The sequence below is a fragment of the Poecilia reticulata genome, chromosome 3 (assembly GCF_904066995.2).
Source record: "Poecilia reticulata chromosome 3, P_reticulata-male-v2, whole genome shotgun sequence".
Taxonomy (NCBI): Eukaryota; Metazoa; Chordata; class Actinopteri; order Cyprinodontiformes; family Poeciliidae; genus Poecilia; species Poecilia reticulata.
Window position 1 is genome coordinate 21,353,925 of NC_088832.1, and position 18,081 is coordinate 21,372,005.

An 18,081-nucleotide genomic window follows, 5' to 3' on the forward strand; every position below is an offset into this window, starting at 1 on the left:
AATTATCAAACCACAACAGATGCCCTGTGTAATGGTAAAACAGAGCATCTGTGCTGAAGTGAAATATACTGCTCTCGGGCTCCACATATTTAACTCATTAGATATAATTTGCACCAGCTCTACCCACACTAAATGTTCATTATTTCCACCTTACATGTAATTCTGGATAGTAACAGTGATTAATTTAAAATCCCCATTTTTTATGTACTATATTGCAAATCTGCAGTGTTTTTCTGTGACCATTTTTTTGACTATGTCATTTTCTGTGACCATTGTCCGATGGCTTATGAGCTGCACACTGTTTTGTGTATGGCATTTTTAGACAGAAATGGCCAACAATTCTACAAGCAGGAATTTAACTCTGCTCTGACTACTCTACATAATAATTTCATATTGAAACTGTTTGATGTGGATTTGTGATTTTCTGGAGAAAATATAATAATTGTATAATTTCTAACATACTTTCCAAGCTTGAAATGTTTTGGATCAGAGTCTGGTATTGTTTAAAAAGGGGATCTCTCACATCCTTTTCAACTCATCTGTATCCTTTCATTCATGTAAAACAACTCATACGGCTGGTAATTTTGTTTTACCAGAACAATCCACGCATGATGGAAATTTTCAAAAGAATATGGACTCAGTTCAGTCTGATCTTCTTCCACTGCAACACATGCCCTTCACAAAGGGACATTTACTGCTAGAGAAGCATTTTCACAGCTGGAAATGCATCTAAGCAAAACGCGCACAAGGCAGGACATCATCCAAACATCCCACTAATAGTAGTTCTTGTATGCAAATAATAATTTGTCAAATGTGAAAGTAAATCAAGATGCTGCTCTAAAGAATTATGTGCAAAGCAGTAACTCATGCTTTCTAGAAGATTTTTTATTTTTTGCTTCATTCCCACTTTGGCACAATCACAATAAATAATTAACAATATGATTTTGGTTTTCATTCAGATTCCTTATTTGTTGGTTTCCGTGAAGATAAGACAGTGAAATCTGCTGAACATCAAACTATGTTTTCACTGGAGTCCCTGTCATGCAACAACCCACAAATGGCTGCATTGCACATAAAATATGTGTACTGTTAATGATGTACCATTATACCTAAATTATTCGCACCCCTGGTAGATTTTGATTTGTCCTGATTAGAAAGTGGAAGAGAACTGAATTTGAGATGCCTTTCTCACTTCCTAAACAAACTTCTGGATTGACTGGAAACATTTCCAATCTAAATCTCTCAGTGGTGTGAATAATTTGGGCCTCACCATTTACTGTATACTGGATATACAGGCTGATAAAGGAAGCAAAATATTTTATATAACTTACAGATAAAACAGATTTTTTTTACAATGACGTCAATATCTCATTTGTTTTGCTATGCTGTTGGACATGCTTTGAAAGAATTACCAGCCCAGTAAAACTGAATATACTATCTATGATGCAGTATAAGATGCATAGGAAGAGAATGTTGGATATATATATTTTTTTATTCTTTAGTTTGTGTATAGTGTAATTAAACACTAATTACAGTGATAACACTTACTCTTGTTTGTTTTTGTTTGTTTGTTTTCTGTACATAAATGCTTAACATGCTAAGTATGATTCAACACCTTTAGCAGTTCAACTGCATACATACATGAAATGAAGAATAAATAGAAGCATTAGAAGGTTTTTTTTCCTGGCAGCAAGAGAATCAAATAATTGTATTGTTCTCAAAGGCTGTTTGTGTCTATTGTTAACAAGCCAGAACAATGCATTAGGCCTGCGATGTAAGTAATATGCACTTAGACTTGCTGTCCCATCCACACTACATGGACAGCATTGTTTAATGTGCAGCAATAACATTGTTAAGCTGCTATGCTTCTCTTATTTCCCATATTACTTCCCTTTGCCACTTTCTGTTTAAATTTCTTAAATAGCCCAGTACAGTGAACTATGAAGGATGCTGCTATCAACAGCAGCTTGCTGTGTACAATTTGGTTTCCCATTCAATTAGGGTATTTTTTTTTAAAGCAAGACACTAAAAATGTTCCAGAAGCACCTGATATTTTGCCATTTTTACTTTCAGTGTAGAAAATAGAAAAAAAAAAACATATTTGGATTCAAGAGTGATGCTGAACTCTATCAGTGTAAATGCAAACCTGGCCTGCAATGAGCACCCACAACTCGAGTAAAATGACTGTGAGGGCTGCAGTATGGCAGAATGAAGTGTGTTCATTTCCTTATTTATTGACTCACTTGCTTTTCTCAGAGTGTTTGAAATTAATAACAGCCAGCAGAAATCAGACAGAGGAATGAAAATCAGCACTTTCCCCGCAGTGAAGCCATTCATCAAGCTAACGAGGGGGAGAATAAAGCAGGGGAGGAAAGCAGGGGAAAAGTGACGTTTGGAGAGGGAAAGGAGAGAAGGAGGGAAGCAGGTGCAGTGCGAGGCGGAGGGAGGGTTTGAGAAAGTGACGCTGGTAGAAAAGAACAAGAACAGAAGGACTATAAGCATTCGGGGGATAGCTGGAAATCCTAAGGAGGAGGAGAAGCTGGGCGCTTGTCATCGTAGCCTGCATACAGAGCAATTTGAGTAAGATATGTTTCCTTCAAACCCACTGTGACTCAAAGACAAATATCTACAAATAGATGAATATCATTTTATTTACCATGAGTTATGAGTTGACGAAATCAGATTTTGCCGAGGGCCACGGGCCATCCCCTAACAATCAACCTATTAAAAATGCACGAATTAGTAAAATCCCAATGTCGTCACTTGTGATTATACAGAATGAGATAAAACCAAAACAAGTCTTGAATGCCATTTCTTTTACACAGCTTCCTCACGCTACAGGACAATAGATGGGCCTGCCCTAATCTACAGAAATTCACCTTGCCATGGTTCTGGCTCCATGCTGTTCTTCCCCACCTACCGTCCACCACAGACCCCGCAGCATCTCACAGACCAGAGTAGGGCTGACTAAGCACTGAGTCTTTCGTCACCAAGTGAGAAAGTAGCACCCTGCTGAGATCACTGCCACAGGAAAATAATTAACAAAGTGGAGCTCAGTCCAAACTAAGACTAAATCTAATTCCTCTCCTCTGTGACATTAAGCTGTAACTCTCTCTTTTTGCTTTCTGCTTTATTATTTTTTTTCCAGCCGCTATTGCATTCACTCTTAAATTTAGAATTCAAGTTTTATGTTTTGAAGTTCTGTACTCATGATCTCAGGAACTTAATCTTTTGAAAAACTCATAAAGGTTAGGACACTTTAGTGTGATGCCTAAAAAAAGCAATGCATTTAAAGTTTTGAAGTCGTAGAATTTGACTTGTATGAACCTGGGACTATGTTCTCTGTTGCCTCCAAATACAAAAACTGATTCATTTGACTGAACATGGATGTCTGTATTTTTAACTTTAAACTTAGACCACAGTGTCTTTGGTCACCAAGGCTAAATATAGTCATCTCCTCCTGAGCAGTCTCCAGTTTCTCACTCCTTTCCAAGAGGCAGGTGGAGCAAAGAAGAAGAAAGAGAGGGTAGGAGGTGTAACACCCAGTCTTGAATAAATCATCCCTTGACTTTTGACCCATATGGAGGCAAGAGGGTGGTTCTTATACTTCTGCGCTGCCCCCTTACCCTGTATGGTCTTTGCATTCCCCTCCTCTACCTCATTCATTTTCTCCTTCACATGACAGGTCAATCTGGATCGATTTCATCTGCCCTCAATGACTGAGACCAACATCCTGGCACCCAGAAATAGAGCATGCTGTAATAAAAGTGTCTTAGAGGAACCATAACTGTTAGCATGCAGCCATGTGGTAAGCATTTTTGGAGACATGCATAGGACTTGATTTACAACATGTATAGATTGACTACACTGACAGAAAATAAAAATAAAAAACTTCTAAAGAATTTTGGTTTCTCAAAATTCTCAATTTCAATCCAATTGTTATCGCAAGCACTGATTTTTCACAACTGAAGCGGTGCGTTCCTGGTATTGTATGCCAATGTGATCACATGCTTGTACATTTTCTAACCCCAAAAAATGTGTATGTATCTATATTTGTGTTCAGTTTTCTATTCCAAAGTCTCTTTCCTACAGTGCATCTGCACCTGGAGTTATATCTTTGTCAGCAAATTCTGGGCTTTTCAACTCCCTGCTGGGCTCTGAAGTCTCGAGTCCCTTTGCTTGGTGTGGCAACCCCCCTTGGTGAGCACTGCCTTTATACCGCAACCTAAACCAGTGGCAGGTGAAACAGGTTGGCAGCCTCAAACCATCATATACCTGTATATTTCTCCAGTCCTAACTTTTGTTCTTGAGCTGGAGGAGTGGAGCTATGGTGACACAGTGACACTGGTGGGGTCTCAGTTTCCCAGGATGGAGTCAGGATGCTCTTTCCCAAGGCAAGGACACCTGGATCTCAATGTAGATTTCTCACCCTGTCCTCCTGGAGCTATGTGGTCAGATTGTACATCAACCGTTTAGCCCACCTCCACCCAACCTTGCTTCTTATAAGCATTGATCTCGATAAAACAAAGAGACGGCTATTCCCCGATGCACCCGCTTTGGAGAAGGTCCCTGCCAACTGGACAGACGAAACCACACTGTTTTTGTTCTGTCTTGGCTCAGATGAAAGGTTGTCAAAGCGCCGCATCAGAGCAGCGCAGCAGCACGGCTGGGAAAGTGAGATTTATGGGGCAGACCAAGATAGACACACTCATGGTTTTCCACTTTCATTCGTTTAACATCCGTTCTCTTGGCATTGTTTATATTCAACACCCCTTAGCGGTGACCTGAGGGCACCTAATTCACATTGATGACTTCGAGGTGGGGGGGGGGAATCAAAGCACTTAAAACACTTAATCTAAAGAAGATTTGTCCTTGTCATCCTGGATGGCTTTTGTCCTGCACCCCCCCCGCCCCCCACCCTCTGAAGTAAAGTGAATCTGGAGTAAGGCCAGCCACTAATCCCACACCCCACTTGGACACAATCACGTAAATAATGCTCAGTACAAATACTTGCACATGGACACTCGTCTCCACACCGTCTCCCTTCCTGTCGTGACTCAAGCATTGTTAACTCATTACACAGATGAAAATATAAATCTCAATTGGGTAATTTTAGAGGTACACTTAGGAGCAGTACTCTATATTTACACTTAACTGATTGGAGAGCAATTTTGAACAAGGTGCGTTTTTTTCACATTGGGCATGGAGAGTTTACTCCTACTGTAAGTAAAAGTTGTACCCCTATAGATTTTGTGGAGCAATTTATAACTAAGATGACAAAAAATAGGCATGAAATCCAACACACTTATTTAAAGATCTAGCACCACTAAAGTCACCAAAGACTTTTTTTCTTTCATTTAAACCAACATGATGACAATTAAGGTTGAGAAGTGTGCCATTTTTTTATTGCTGTGAGGGTAATATTTTACATGTGTAGTTATTTTTATTACAAACATCAGTGTATGGAGTTGTACTTAATGGCAAATTCTATAAAATACAACATCGTTTAACCTTTTTCTGTTCTTTGTAAACCTTGAAATTGTGTTTCATAGATACATAGATTGCCCTTTTTCATATAAGTGACCAAAGTTCTTCACAAATACGCTGCTAAGTGACATCACATATTGTTAGTCATTCTTGCGTTTCAGTCAATCCCTTTCTAAAGAACTTTCCAACATGCAGATAGAATGAAACTCCAGCCAATGACCTCATACACCAAGCCCTACCGCTGCATATAATTAACATTTTTGGTGAAATTTTGTTTATTCACAAAAGCCTAATTTGTGCTCCCATATTTATCATACTACAATGAATTTATAACGTTACTAAAAAAGTATGCATAACAGTGAGAATGGCTTGAGAAGAAGAAACAATCTTGCAGAATGTAATTTTTAAATTCTTGCTGAAAGAGGAAAAATTACATTCATTTTTGAAGTTTGAATTCTGAAAACAAAAATGGTACAAAGGTAAGAGAAAATAAACATCATATTGAAGTTATGAGTAAATTAATATTACTGATTAGAAAAGTGTCATTTTAACTCCAGATCAAACCATTTGTGGGGGAGATTGTAGTGACTAATAATCAGCAGAAAGGGAAGTAAAAGGTTAAAGAAAATGCTCAAAATGGAGTGCACAATAATCTCTCACATCTGTCTACTAGCTTCGCTCCATCAGTCTCGATTTTTATTTCTGTTCATGCACTAAACTCGAGGTGATGTGCCAGTTTAAGCTTTTAGCTCCGAGATCAGCTGGTGGACCCAGTCCAAAGCACAATACAGAAATAGTTGCAGCAACTCGAAAGCAACGTCTCAGCTAAAACTCCTCTTGTGTCAACACAGATTCTAACTTTTCCTCAACAGTGGGGAAAAAAAAAACAATCTTATACCCAATGGCCTTTATTTCAGGTAACAATAAGGAAAAAAAGCAAGCGCTGTCAAAAGCTTTCTGTTCCCTCTGGCCTGTTAACCGCTTTTCTTAGCTGTACTCCACCTAAATTACATGAAGAATTTATATTCAATCCGTCTGAACACAGATGCAATTTATTGTTCTATTTTTTTTTAAATATCAGTTAGTAATAGTTATAGCTATCAGTGAGTGTGTAAAACGAGTTGTGATATGTTTCTGCATGATCACTTTATGGATTTAGTCTCTGAAGAAATTAGTACAAACACAAAAATGTTTGTACTGCCGTTTGATTTGAAACAAAGCATAACATCAATGGAGACACCATTCATTCATGTTGAAAGTTGCCGTAAAATCAAGTGTTACACTTGATTTGGTCAAGATTCAAACAAGAAAAGTGAGGTTTCTAAACTGGAACATGGCAGACATGTGTTTAAGTGGATGTGATAGCTTCAGAAATTAAATTAGTCACGCACATAACGCTGTTTAACCACCTACTTTGTTGATATGTTCCCACGTTATTTAAATCCATGCAAAAAAAAAATTATGATAAATGAATAATTACTGACTTGCATTGCTAATTATAGCAAATCAAGTCGTTGAGTACCACTCTTCCTGCTCGTTTTCTCACTGGTAACTGAAACAAAATCATATCTTAATTTCCACTTAAATGCAACGCATCAAGGTCTTTTATTTCTTTGTATAAATTTTAATATTTATTTATAATTGACATAACTGAAGTAGTAAATTATGACATTCATAATTCATCAGCAGTCTAAATGTAGCTGTATAAATTTTTATATGTCTGAAATAAGATCTGGTGGAAAGCGTGAAAGGAATGACAGTTGTTTACAAAGTTAAACAAAACAGACTAGAACCAACACACAAACAGTGTTCTTCACCAAAATGTAGCTCACAAACTGAGAACAGACACAAACCTTGAATTCAGAAGATGACTGCACTTTCAGGGAAAAGCCATGCCTAAGCTAACATCCTGTCATGCTTGTGTCTCATGGCTAAGTGAAATCATTAAAGGAACAATCGGGTTAGCTACACACAGTCTCTTTCTCACAGCATTGATTTCAGCCCCAGCAGCCCATTCTTCACTCTTCCCCGCTCTTGTTGTCCGAGACAAAAGAGGAAAAATCTTAATATTTAATTTACATTTGAATAGTGACTATAATCTGCTGGCTACACTCTTCATCAAGCATGGCGGAAATTTTACAACTGTGTTGTCTGTGAATGCGTTGGACATTTTTTTTTTTTTGTGAACTCAAAAGGAGGACTGGATACATGATTGTACAGTTTTATTTTCTGAACCGTGAAACACGTCTGAGAAGGATTTTGCCAAAATCCAAAAGGTTGAGAATTTACTCTAGGGCACCGTTCCATTTTAAAAGAAATGTGCTTGTTTTATTGAGTGAAGTAAAAAAAAGCATAGACAATTTACCTATGAAGTGATACATGAAAAATATCTAAGTGTTTTAAAAGTAGTTTTTAGATTTATGGTATTTCAAATAGCTCTAAAATGGGGTTAAAAAGGAAAATAAAAGAATGTAAAGGAGGGCGACTTACCTCAAAGAACCCAGGGCAAAGAAGAAGGGGCGTGAAATCACAGATGGAGGAATTTTCTTGACGACCTAAAGAAGCAGATAAGATTGAACACAACATATCAGCATGGACACATTAATTTAAATACAAACACACATTGTGTCACCTTCAGTGCCGATTCAGTCTCTTCCCTCTACCATCCTGCTCAGTGCACATGCCGACCCACACAAACAATCACAAAGGAACAAGTCGAGCCATTATGACTGAGATTCACTCTCTCCGTGTCTGTCTGCTGGAAAACAGTGCATGTATCATAGATGGCGTGGGGAAATGTAAAAATTTGCATGCAAATAGATTCTACAGGCATAGCTCATGCATCAAAACACTGAAAGCAAAAAAAGGCAAAAATACACGAGCAGTACTTCATCAGAGAAAAGGTAAAAAAAAGGTTCTTAATTCTGCTTATTCTGAGAAATTACATGTCATTGTTCTAAACATATATGCAGGGGATTTGATTCAATTTTTCTAATAACTTGTGACTGAAAGTTACATTCAAGCTCACCAGTAAATTACACAGATGTAAGCAGGCTGTGTAAAGTGGGATTAAAGACAGTTATTTATAACCTCTATAAATGTTGCTACAGATGTGAAAGCATGAGTGTAACTTTCTGATTGTGTGCACTTATGCCAAACAGGTTCCCTTTTAAAATGCGCTGAAAAAGTGACAGCTGTGGAAATACTTTGCCAATACACTGCAGAGAAGGAAATTTTAAGGAAATAAATGGCACATAATTCATTTCTACAACAGTAAATAGAAGCTGCAGAAAAGCAACAGGAACGCTCCACTGTGAGAGTGAAGCATGAGAATGTGATGTGAAATTCACAAAAAATAAATTAAAGAATTAAAAGTACATTTAAAAAAGGTTTACTCACTTTGCTTAACATTGCTTAGATGCAACTTCTAAATTCATTTGTGTATCTGTAGGGATATTTAAAAATGTCTCATTTGGAATGATGTGTATATTTTTTAGCAAAATCTGACATAGGTATATGTATTCATATTTCAGAAATTAGAATATGAACTGTGATGAGGTTCATTTGTCAGATTAAAAATAGGTAATAAACAGACTTTTAATCAATTATTGATTTTCTGAATTCTAATGTAAAATGCCATATTTATCTTACCAATAAGTTTCCAAAGTTATCAAAACTGAAAACATCAGTGTGTGTGTGTGTGTGTGTGTGTGCGTTATTATTCAATATAAAGTATTTATCTTAGTGGATTGAGTTACTAAAATGTTCAAATCTGTCAACTATATTGTAATAAATAATGTTATCTATCTATCTATCTATCTATCTATCTATCTATCTATCTATCTATCTATCTATCTATCTATCTATCTATCTATCTATCTATCTATCTATCTATCTATCTATCTATCTATCTATCTATCTATCTATCTATCTATCTATCTATCTATCTATCTATCTATCTATCTATCTATCTATCTATCTATCTATCTATCTATCTACAAAGTGAATATATGAATGTTATTTTAAAGTCAGTTTTTGTCTTTGCCTTATTTTGTCACCTACGGTATCGTTATGGTTGAAAGATAATCTTGCATTTGTTTAAGTCACAGGCTTCTAGTTTGTGTCTATTTACAGACATATGAAATTATCCCTTCGAGTGGCTATACCACCTCATTACCAACATAACCGGCAGCAAGTCTTTCAAGGACAATTCTCTAATGACACCACGCGTTTCCTCCTAATATCTATTTGAGGCGTGCTTTCTGCCACAAAGGAAGAAGGTGCACAAAGGGCAAAGTCAACTCTGATGATCGGTCACAGATGTTAACTGATGCCTGAAATTCATTGAATGACTGAAGGTCTTTAAATTAATTTTGTCTCTATGGCTGCTCAAACACAGACTAGGCCAGTGATCGGTGTGACTGTCGTCTTGTTGGATTGTCTGATGTTACTGGTAACCATGTGAACATCAAGTGGAATCTTTTTTGTGGTTTGTTGTTTCTCATGAACAAGACGAAAGCAAAAAGAAAACAGTTCTTTATTGTTATTACTGAGAGCATTACTATAAATTGCACAACTGCAATTGTTCCAATGTTTTTTTGGTGGCTTCATTACTGCACTTCATGGTTGCCTTGATTAAGTCCTATTAAACAAGACACACAAAAGTTCAAGTCACTAAGTGTTGGTTACTGCCAATTTGAAAGGAGGGGAAAATGAGTTTGCTTTCTTCTGTTTCACTCTGAAAAGACATAGCAGGGGTCTCATTTACAGAGGGCTGTGTAGGATCCATACTGAAAGTCTACATACACCCAAAAGGTGGAAATGGAATACATTATGATTTGAATAAGGTTATCCTCAATGTTCTTCCTGTACTTGACAGTGACACCGTTTCTGTTGAGAAAAAGCACGGAAGCGAGGATAGAACCACCCAACAAGACCCTTCTGCCTTTACCACACTGAGTAAAATTTGCATTTGAACACCCTTCATCTGTCTTAATGCCACCATCCTCATGGAGGAGATTATCCACGTAATACTAGTTTTACTCTCACAAATGAGCTGTTTAAAATGTAGTTTATACCTAGAAAATGCTTAAAAAGGTTGAATTTTTTTTTTTTACTGTCTGTGAAATGTATAGCAATTTGACAAGAATGTTTGAATTTTCTGTCTTCCATGTTAGATGTGCATGCATACTTCACTCAGTGGGGTCTGTGCAGAGGAAATGAGCATGAGGTCCCCAGGGTTAGGATTACTCTAATGACTTTGAGAGCAGCCTTGTGCACTGTAACTTCTGACCTCTGTTCATCCTTTTGTCCAAAAGAGAGACAGCTACACGCATGCAGAGACATCTGCACACACGTCCACGTTGTGCTTGTCCGCACGAGCACCAATCCGCATCTCACACAGGCCAGACTGACTTACGAAAGACGAGCAGCAATGCAGAGATTTGCTCCATTCCTTTCAGATATTTCACATCTAGAACCAGCTTTGAAGTTTCATTCTGTCAACTGACCTACGGTTACGTCAGTGAGCGTTGCGCTGCATCTTGCAGAGTCAGTCCTCAAAAGGCACCAAAGTTTCACATGGGCACAACTCTGGAGTATCGATCAGTTTATTACTCATGTAACCACAGTGCACAGGCACCAGAGTTAAAAAGGCAACTTGTTTTTGATGAGTAGTTTTGTCTTGACTCAGATATTGGGTAGCTTTCACATTGTGCCCTTTTTGCTTGACTGCATGTACTAAATCTATTTCAATCAGGAAAGGGTTAAAAATAGATTTTTAAAAATCTACAATGAAGAATTAACTTTAAAGCATTTTCTTTTCTTTTTACATACCACTCAAGGGATTTAAAAAGCCCTGCCACAAAAATGCATGGCATTCAGAGGAGTGAAGCCAAACATCTGGCCAATAAGGATTTTGTTTCTAAAATGTCAAACACAGATGTAAAATAGAAAAGGGTAAAAAAAACAAAAAAAAAACAAAACAAAAAACAAAGAGTTAATCTCCCCGAAGTGATTTAGTTCAGTGTTGTGGTTAATATGAAACATCAAAACATAGCAGCACTACTGCTTAGATCAAATAGATGTAATTAGATAAATTGAGGAAGAAGGAGAGCAGCTTGGTTGTAAATTGCATGGTGTGTGCATGCTAAGACCCAAAACGGGTACAGCTGCACGGAGCTGCACTCACGATTTATCATCTCTACATCGCAGGAGCCAGTGGCCCACACCACTATTAATCATCAGCAAAATCATTTAATTCAGCCCAAGACCGACTATTGTCTCAGCCTCTCCGCTCACTCGGGGCAAATCAGCCACCAGCAGCAGCAGCAGCACACACGTCTCAAATGGGATACAAGTGGTGGGTTAAAAATGCCTTTTTTCCTCCCCTCTCTGTTGTTTTGGGGAGGTGTGTAAGTGCATCATCATCTGCAGGTGGTGTAGTTTGGCTTTTATCTCTTTGTCTCTGTGCAATTTCAGTAATAAATGTGTACCTGCAAAATCTACAGTCTGAACAAAATTAGATAATTAAGAGCTTTATTAACACCGAGAGTGTTGTTCACTTTTTATGAGAGGTCTGCTTTGTGATTGTCCTTTACTCAGAGTCATGCAGAGCGGTTTCTAAAAAAATGTGTAAAGCTGACGAACCCAGACTGAGTCTGTCCTCTGAAGCCCTGAGTGTTTCTTCAAAATGTGTTTTGGCGCATCGGTTTTCCTGTTTCAAAAAACAGATTGTTCTGGAACGGTGAAACAAGATGCCCACGAGGTCTATACTCCTCGTACCAGAACTTGCAAAAGGCACTTTTCCTCTTGTGTTTCAGAAGACAAGCATTTTCAGTTAACACTACGGTGCAGTAAAACAGCTATGTTGAAAGAGGTCAACCAAAGATGTGTAAACAGTGGCAAAAAAAAAAAAGGCAAAAGACTTGGTTGAGAAGCGCAGAAGTTTTTCCTGCTCACCGCAGCGGTTGACTTATACTGATACCTTCTCGTGCGCCCCCTCACATGCCTGTCACAGCTGTGCCCTCATTGCACCCCGTCGACCTGAGCACGTCCGCATGAGGCCAACAATCAGACCCACTGACTAACAGAGTAAGGCTGAGCGAAACTGGGTAGGCCGAACGATGACACGCCGATGACAAATGCTCTGAAGCGAGGATACCACACAGAAGGCAAACAGGACAATGAGAAAGAACAAAAGCGAGGTGCAAATCTGAAACATGCAAAACCACTAGAAACTTGCATGTAGAGATGCAATTAAAACTCTCATTCAGGGAAATACGCCCACGTTTGAATCCATACCTATATAAACACATGCCTGGCACAAGCTTTACACACAGGGACACTCTCAAGAACACGCGTGCACAAGAACACTTAGAAAACCTGCAAACACACACTCGCACACACTCTTCACAGTTTTCAATAAAATGAATAGAAACCGTCGGCTACAAGAATCTTATAATCAGTTTTAGATAGAGATGGTGGGAAATGGTTTCATATAGAACATGTATAAAATCAGAATATGAAACTCAAATGGGAACAAAGCTGTGTTATGCAGTGGGAAGATTTATTTATTTTTTGTTTAGATTTGAAAGTAGACTTGTGGGAAATATGGTTTATGTAAGCTAAAAAAAAATACATTAAACTTGTCTTAGGGAGGGTGGGGGGTATAACTATAATGAACTGTGATAATCCAGATTACAGTATCTCACATGCATTAGAATGTATGGCCTCTATCAGTCTAAGATACTGTCCAAAATCTCATTTTATAAGTTTGAGCTCATAGCTTCTAAATGTTTTGGGATTTTTTTTTTCCCCCACTGTTTTGGCATGACCCGTCATGCAATCATTAGTGGGATAAAAATATATTAAATAGTAAAAAAAAAAAAAAAATCAATAAAAGTTGAAAGTAAATAGTCAATGTGGCACATCAGCTTGTTTGTAATCTCTCTAATGAATGCTTCAGTCACAAAGACAAAACGTCTCTCGACAAGTCAAAAGAAAAAAAATGATGAGAAACTTAATGAAGACAGTTACATACATTTATTGCATATCTTTTAATTGTATGAAATGGAAAAAAAACGAGCACATATGAACATCACATAAGGTTAGTGAGTGGTATAATTTTGCACAGCAAAATATATATATATATATATATATTTATATATATACTATGTATAAGAAACAAAGAATAATTAACATATTTCTAAGATTCATTAGCGAATGGTGCTTTCGTTTTTGTACATGCAGGGTAACAATCCCTGAAAATCCAACAATGTCCAGACATCATCGATTAGAATAATAATAATAATTATAATAATTAGTTATTGCTTTGCAAATATTGACTTTGTTTAACGACAAACATTCTCTTCCGACCTGATCATTACACATTAAAGCGTTACGATTAAGTCGTAACTGGGTGTCAATCTTGTCTTTATGAGAGCTGTCCAGATGAACTTTTTATTTCCCTGACTCCCACATAGCGATAGGCGAAATCTTTTTTTTTATTTATTTTTTAGTGCAGTTCAGTGCGTCAGTTTGAAAAAGACACATTTTTCGAAAGTATATTGCAGGTCACTTCGCCTTCAACAATGACAAAAAAAAAAATATGCACTTTTATTATTTTAAATATTACTTTAACATAAAAAAATAATAATAATTAAATGTGTGGGTGAAATCAGAGCGCACACCTCAGATTATTAATGCATACTGCAAAAGCACTGTTTCTGAACTGGACAATGCTGCTCACTTTATAAATTGGAGCTTAGCCAATTTTTTCTTAACGATTTTTTTTTTTTTGTCCTTCTTTTTCTTTTCTTCAAAACAACCTCTCCTTGCTTTGGCAATCTGTGTTTCAACCTGTTGTTTGCAAATTACATCACAAAAGTTTAGAATTAAATTATGTATTGAAAATGATTCAAATGTTGACATATGCACAATGATATATATATATATATATATATATATATATATATATATATATATATATATATATATATATATATATATATATATATATATATATATATACATTTAAATAACAAAGTCTTATAGCAACAGACTAGACTTCCAGAGGCTGGACTGGTGATTTTCATATAATTGTAAAGTCTTTTTTTTTTTTTTTTGCGTCCTCTCGCTGCAGGATCTCCGCCGACAAAAGTTCCATCAGGTAATGCTCTGCGCACTTTCTGCAGCCTACAACGACAGTCGATGGTGGAGCACTTCAACACAGCTGAAATGCACTTGTATACGTTTAAAGGGGAGGGCGGGGGAGTGCTGTCACTTTTTTGTGTTCGTCCCAAAAAAGTGAGGAGGCCAAGATGGAGTTATGAATGACATGCTGGAGTCATCCGAACAAATATAAAGAAAGGGGGGGAGAAAAAGGAACATTTTCAAGCACAAAAATAAAGAAAAGAAAACCATACATGTCCAGCATGCAGGGCAGTTCAATAGCAAATTTCTTTGAAACAATGAATAGTTTGTGATGAAAGTACAGTCATTTTTCGTTGCTCAACACAATGAGAAACAAACGCATGAGATGAGGTGGCGTCAAATGGCAGGCTTGCGATCCTCCAAGTTTGGTAAATAAAAAAAAAGAAAAAGAAAAAGCCCGTTTGCAGCTTTGACAGGGACCTGTACATTGAATTCAAAGTAAAATGTTGTAAAAGGGAACACTGACAAACTTCATAGGAGTATGCTTAATGCATGCATGCACACTTTATGAACAGCGGGACGTTGAGTCAACTTTCAAAAAAAAAAAAAAAGCACTGCAAACCTTATGAACAGCGGTGGAAAAGGAGCCTGACAGACACCGTGTGAGCTATATACAGCTAATAATAAAAAACTAAAACAAGCAAAAAACAATTGATGAAAGTTTCCTCAAAATGCCTGTCCAAAATAATAATAATAAAAAAAACTCCACATCTAAACAGTCACAGACTTGAGGGAATTGCTTCTTTAAAAACAAAAAAAAACAACAACAAAAAAACAAACAAAAAAACAAGAACAAAAAAGTATAAAATCATAAAAAAACTTGACAAATTAGTTCTTTGTCTATTTGGCATTGCGCAAAAAAAAAAAAGAGATAATAAAAAAAAGCTTCATAAACAAAACTTTTCGGAGGGGTGACTTTTTTTTCTTTTTTCATGTTTTTCGCGATAAGTTCGAGACTCACATGAAAAACTCCGGGGATGAAGGGTTGTTGTCACTGCTGGATCCATTTTCTCTGAAGCCGTTGCTGATGAGCTTCTCATACTTTTCCTTGTACGCGTCCCTCTCCCGGACCAGCCTGGAGATTTCTTGCTTTAGGTGCTCGACCTGCTGCATGAGTTGCGTTTTCTCCCCCTCCAGGACGTGCCGCTGCTGAACCCGCTTGAACCGGCATGACTGAGCGTAGCCTCTGTTCTTTAGGGTCCTCCTCTTCTGCTTCAGTCGGATCACCTCTTCCTTGCTGACCCCCCGCAGCTGCCGGTTGAGCTCCCGCACCGACATGGTCACCAGCTGCTCGTCTGAGAACCGATCCTCCAGGCGCATGTGAGGGTGATTCGTCCCCGAAGTGCCGTTGGACTGAACGCCGGGTGCCTGGTGGTGACTGCCGTTGTGGTGGTGATGATGGTGGTGGTGGTGTTGCGCCCCGTTCTGGGCAGCTGCCGCAGCGATCACAGCTGACACCACGGCTGCGGCGGAGCCCATCTCTTCCCCGGCCATGGAACCTCCTGTCCCGGCCGCGCCAGTAAACTGCTGGCCCCTGGCGTAGCCATCGAAGGACTGGAGCTGGTGACTGCTGTTGATGAGCGCCTCGACTGCGTCTTCGGGGCTGAAGCCCAGCGCCTCTGGATTCAACTGCTGTTGATAACCGGACATCCAGTAGAAATCCTCTATGTGTGTCTTCTGCTCGCTCCCCGAGCCCGGACTGGGCGCCGAGAAGCTTGGGGAAGGGGGCACCGAGCTGCAAGGCGTGCTCATCGGGGTGGAAGACAAGGATCCCCCGGCGATAAGGCGACTGCACTGGCTGATGTTGCGATCGGGCTCCACCGGCTCCTTTTTCACTTCAAACTTCATCAGATCGAAGTCATTAACATATTCCATGGCCAAGGGACTGGTGGGCAGGTCGGAGTTGCTCATTGCCAGCTCTGATGCCATCCTCTTGCTGCTGCTGCTGCTGCTGACAGTCCTCCAAGCGGGGTGAAGAGCAGCTGTCAAACTGGGCTGGTTGGGAAAGACGTGAGCCAGTTTGATGTTTTTTTTTTTTAAAGCGTTTGTCTTGAAACTAGAAAAAACGAGGTTTCGCAGCGTCCTTTCTGCGCAGCCACGGAGTTGCAGGCGTGCGAGAGGAGTTTTTCTTTGCAGAGTCTATTGCACAGACGCAGCAGTGCCGCGCGCACGAGTAGCGGAGTCCTCTTTCAGCATGTGAAACACGGTGGTTTTGTGTTTCAAACATTTAACACTTTACGCCTTCTTCAGGAGCACATTACGCGAGCGGAGAAGCGGTGCGAGGGGTGGGGGTGGGAAACAAGCCGAGAGTCGGTCTCGCACGTTTGATGCCGCCGAGTACCTAGTGGGACGATTTTTTACTGGGATCACACAGCAGATGAGTTTAAGAGCATTGTAGCCGCCCTGACGTAAGGCTGGAAACGGGAAATTGACTCGGACGAAGAGCCAATAGGGTCGCACACTCGCGGAGCTAATTAACATATCAGAAGCGCTCAGAAACAAACTTTTCTCAACTGACAAGAGGCCGCCAGCTGCCTGTCAGCCGCGACTGACTCTCTTTGGCTTCAGCGATTGAGCTTTGTTTAATAACTAAGTATTTTAGTCATTAAATGAAGTGATTTCCATGCATCATAACGATATGTGACATATACGGACCACTGTCCCATTTCAAACATAAAAAGTTTTACATGCTAACATTTAAAGAAAAAAGATAGATAGATAGATAGATAGATAGATAGATAGATAGATAGATAGATAGATAGATAGATAGATAGATAGATAGATAGATAGATAGATAGATAGATAGATAGATAGATAGATAGATAGATAGATAGATAGATAGATAGATAGATAGATAGATAGATAGATAGATAGATAGATAGATAGATAGATAGATAGATAGATAGATAGATAGATAGATAGATAGATAGATTGATTTTCTTTCCCTGCTTCGGATCTTTTCACTAAAATAAAAATGCACTTTTCTATTTTAGCGTATCTTTTCTGCATTTATATTTCGTCCTTTTTAAGAATTGTTTAATATCTGGTTTGTTTCTTTTTAATATATATTTTTTTCTCAATTACATCTATATGTTGTACCACACATTAACCGTCAACGGACCTCATATACAAGTTTTGGTCTGAGCGTTAATTCTGAGTTTGTCACGTAAATAATAAGAAGAATGAAGTCGGAGGTTTGTCCCGTCTCCGCTATGAACAAAATTGCAAAACTCAACACTGCCACCTTTTGGTCATGTAATCATTCCTCTCAGGCAGTTCTATGCACAAGTTGCAAGGAGGAAAGAAAGTGATTAGAAAGAACACGATGCTTGTGTTCTTAGAAATAATTAGAAGCACACACGTACACACACATATATAAAA

The 18,081-nt window shown here is 38.4% G+C and overlaps 1 protein-coding gene across 1 annotated transcript in view; it reads right to left on the minus strand.

Annotated features, from left to right (window-relative positions):
* mafa (MAF bZIP transcription factor a) overlaps nucleotides 1-17,156 on the minus strand; it is an 88,291-nt gene extending 71,135 nt beyond the window's left edge. Inside the window, exons 1-2 of the mRNA XM_008405899.2 lie at nucleotides 15,662-17,156; nucleotides 7,978-8,042 (exon numbers count right to left, since the gene is read on the minus strand). Coding sequence (XP_008404121.1) covers nucleotides 8,015-8,042; nucleotides 15,662-16,629 — 996 coding nt within the window. The 5' untranslated portion in view covers nucleotides 16,630-17,156 and the 3' untranslated portion in view covers nucleotides 7,978-8,014. The remainder of the gene's footprint in view (nucleotides 1-7,977; nucleotides 8,043-15,661) is intronic.
* Between the last annotated feature and the right edge of the window lie 925 nt (nucleotides 17,157-18,081).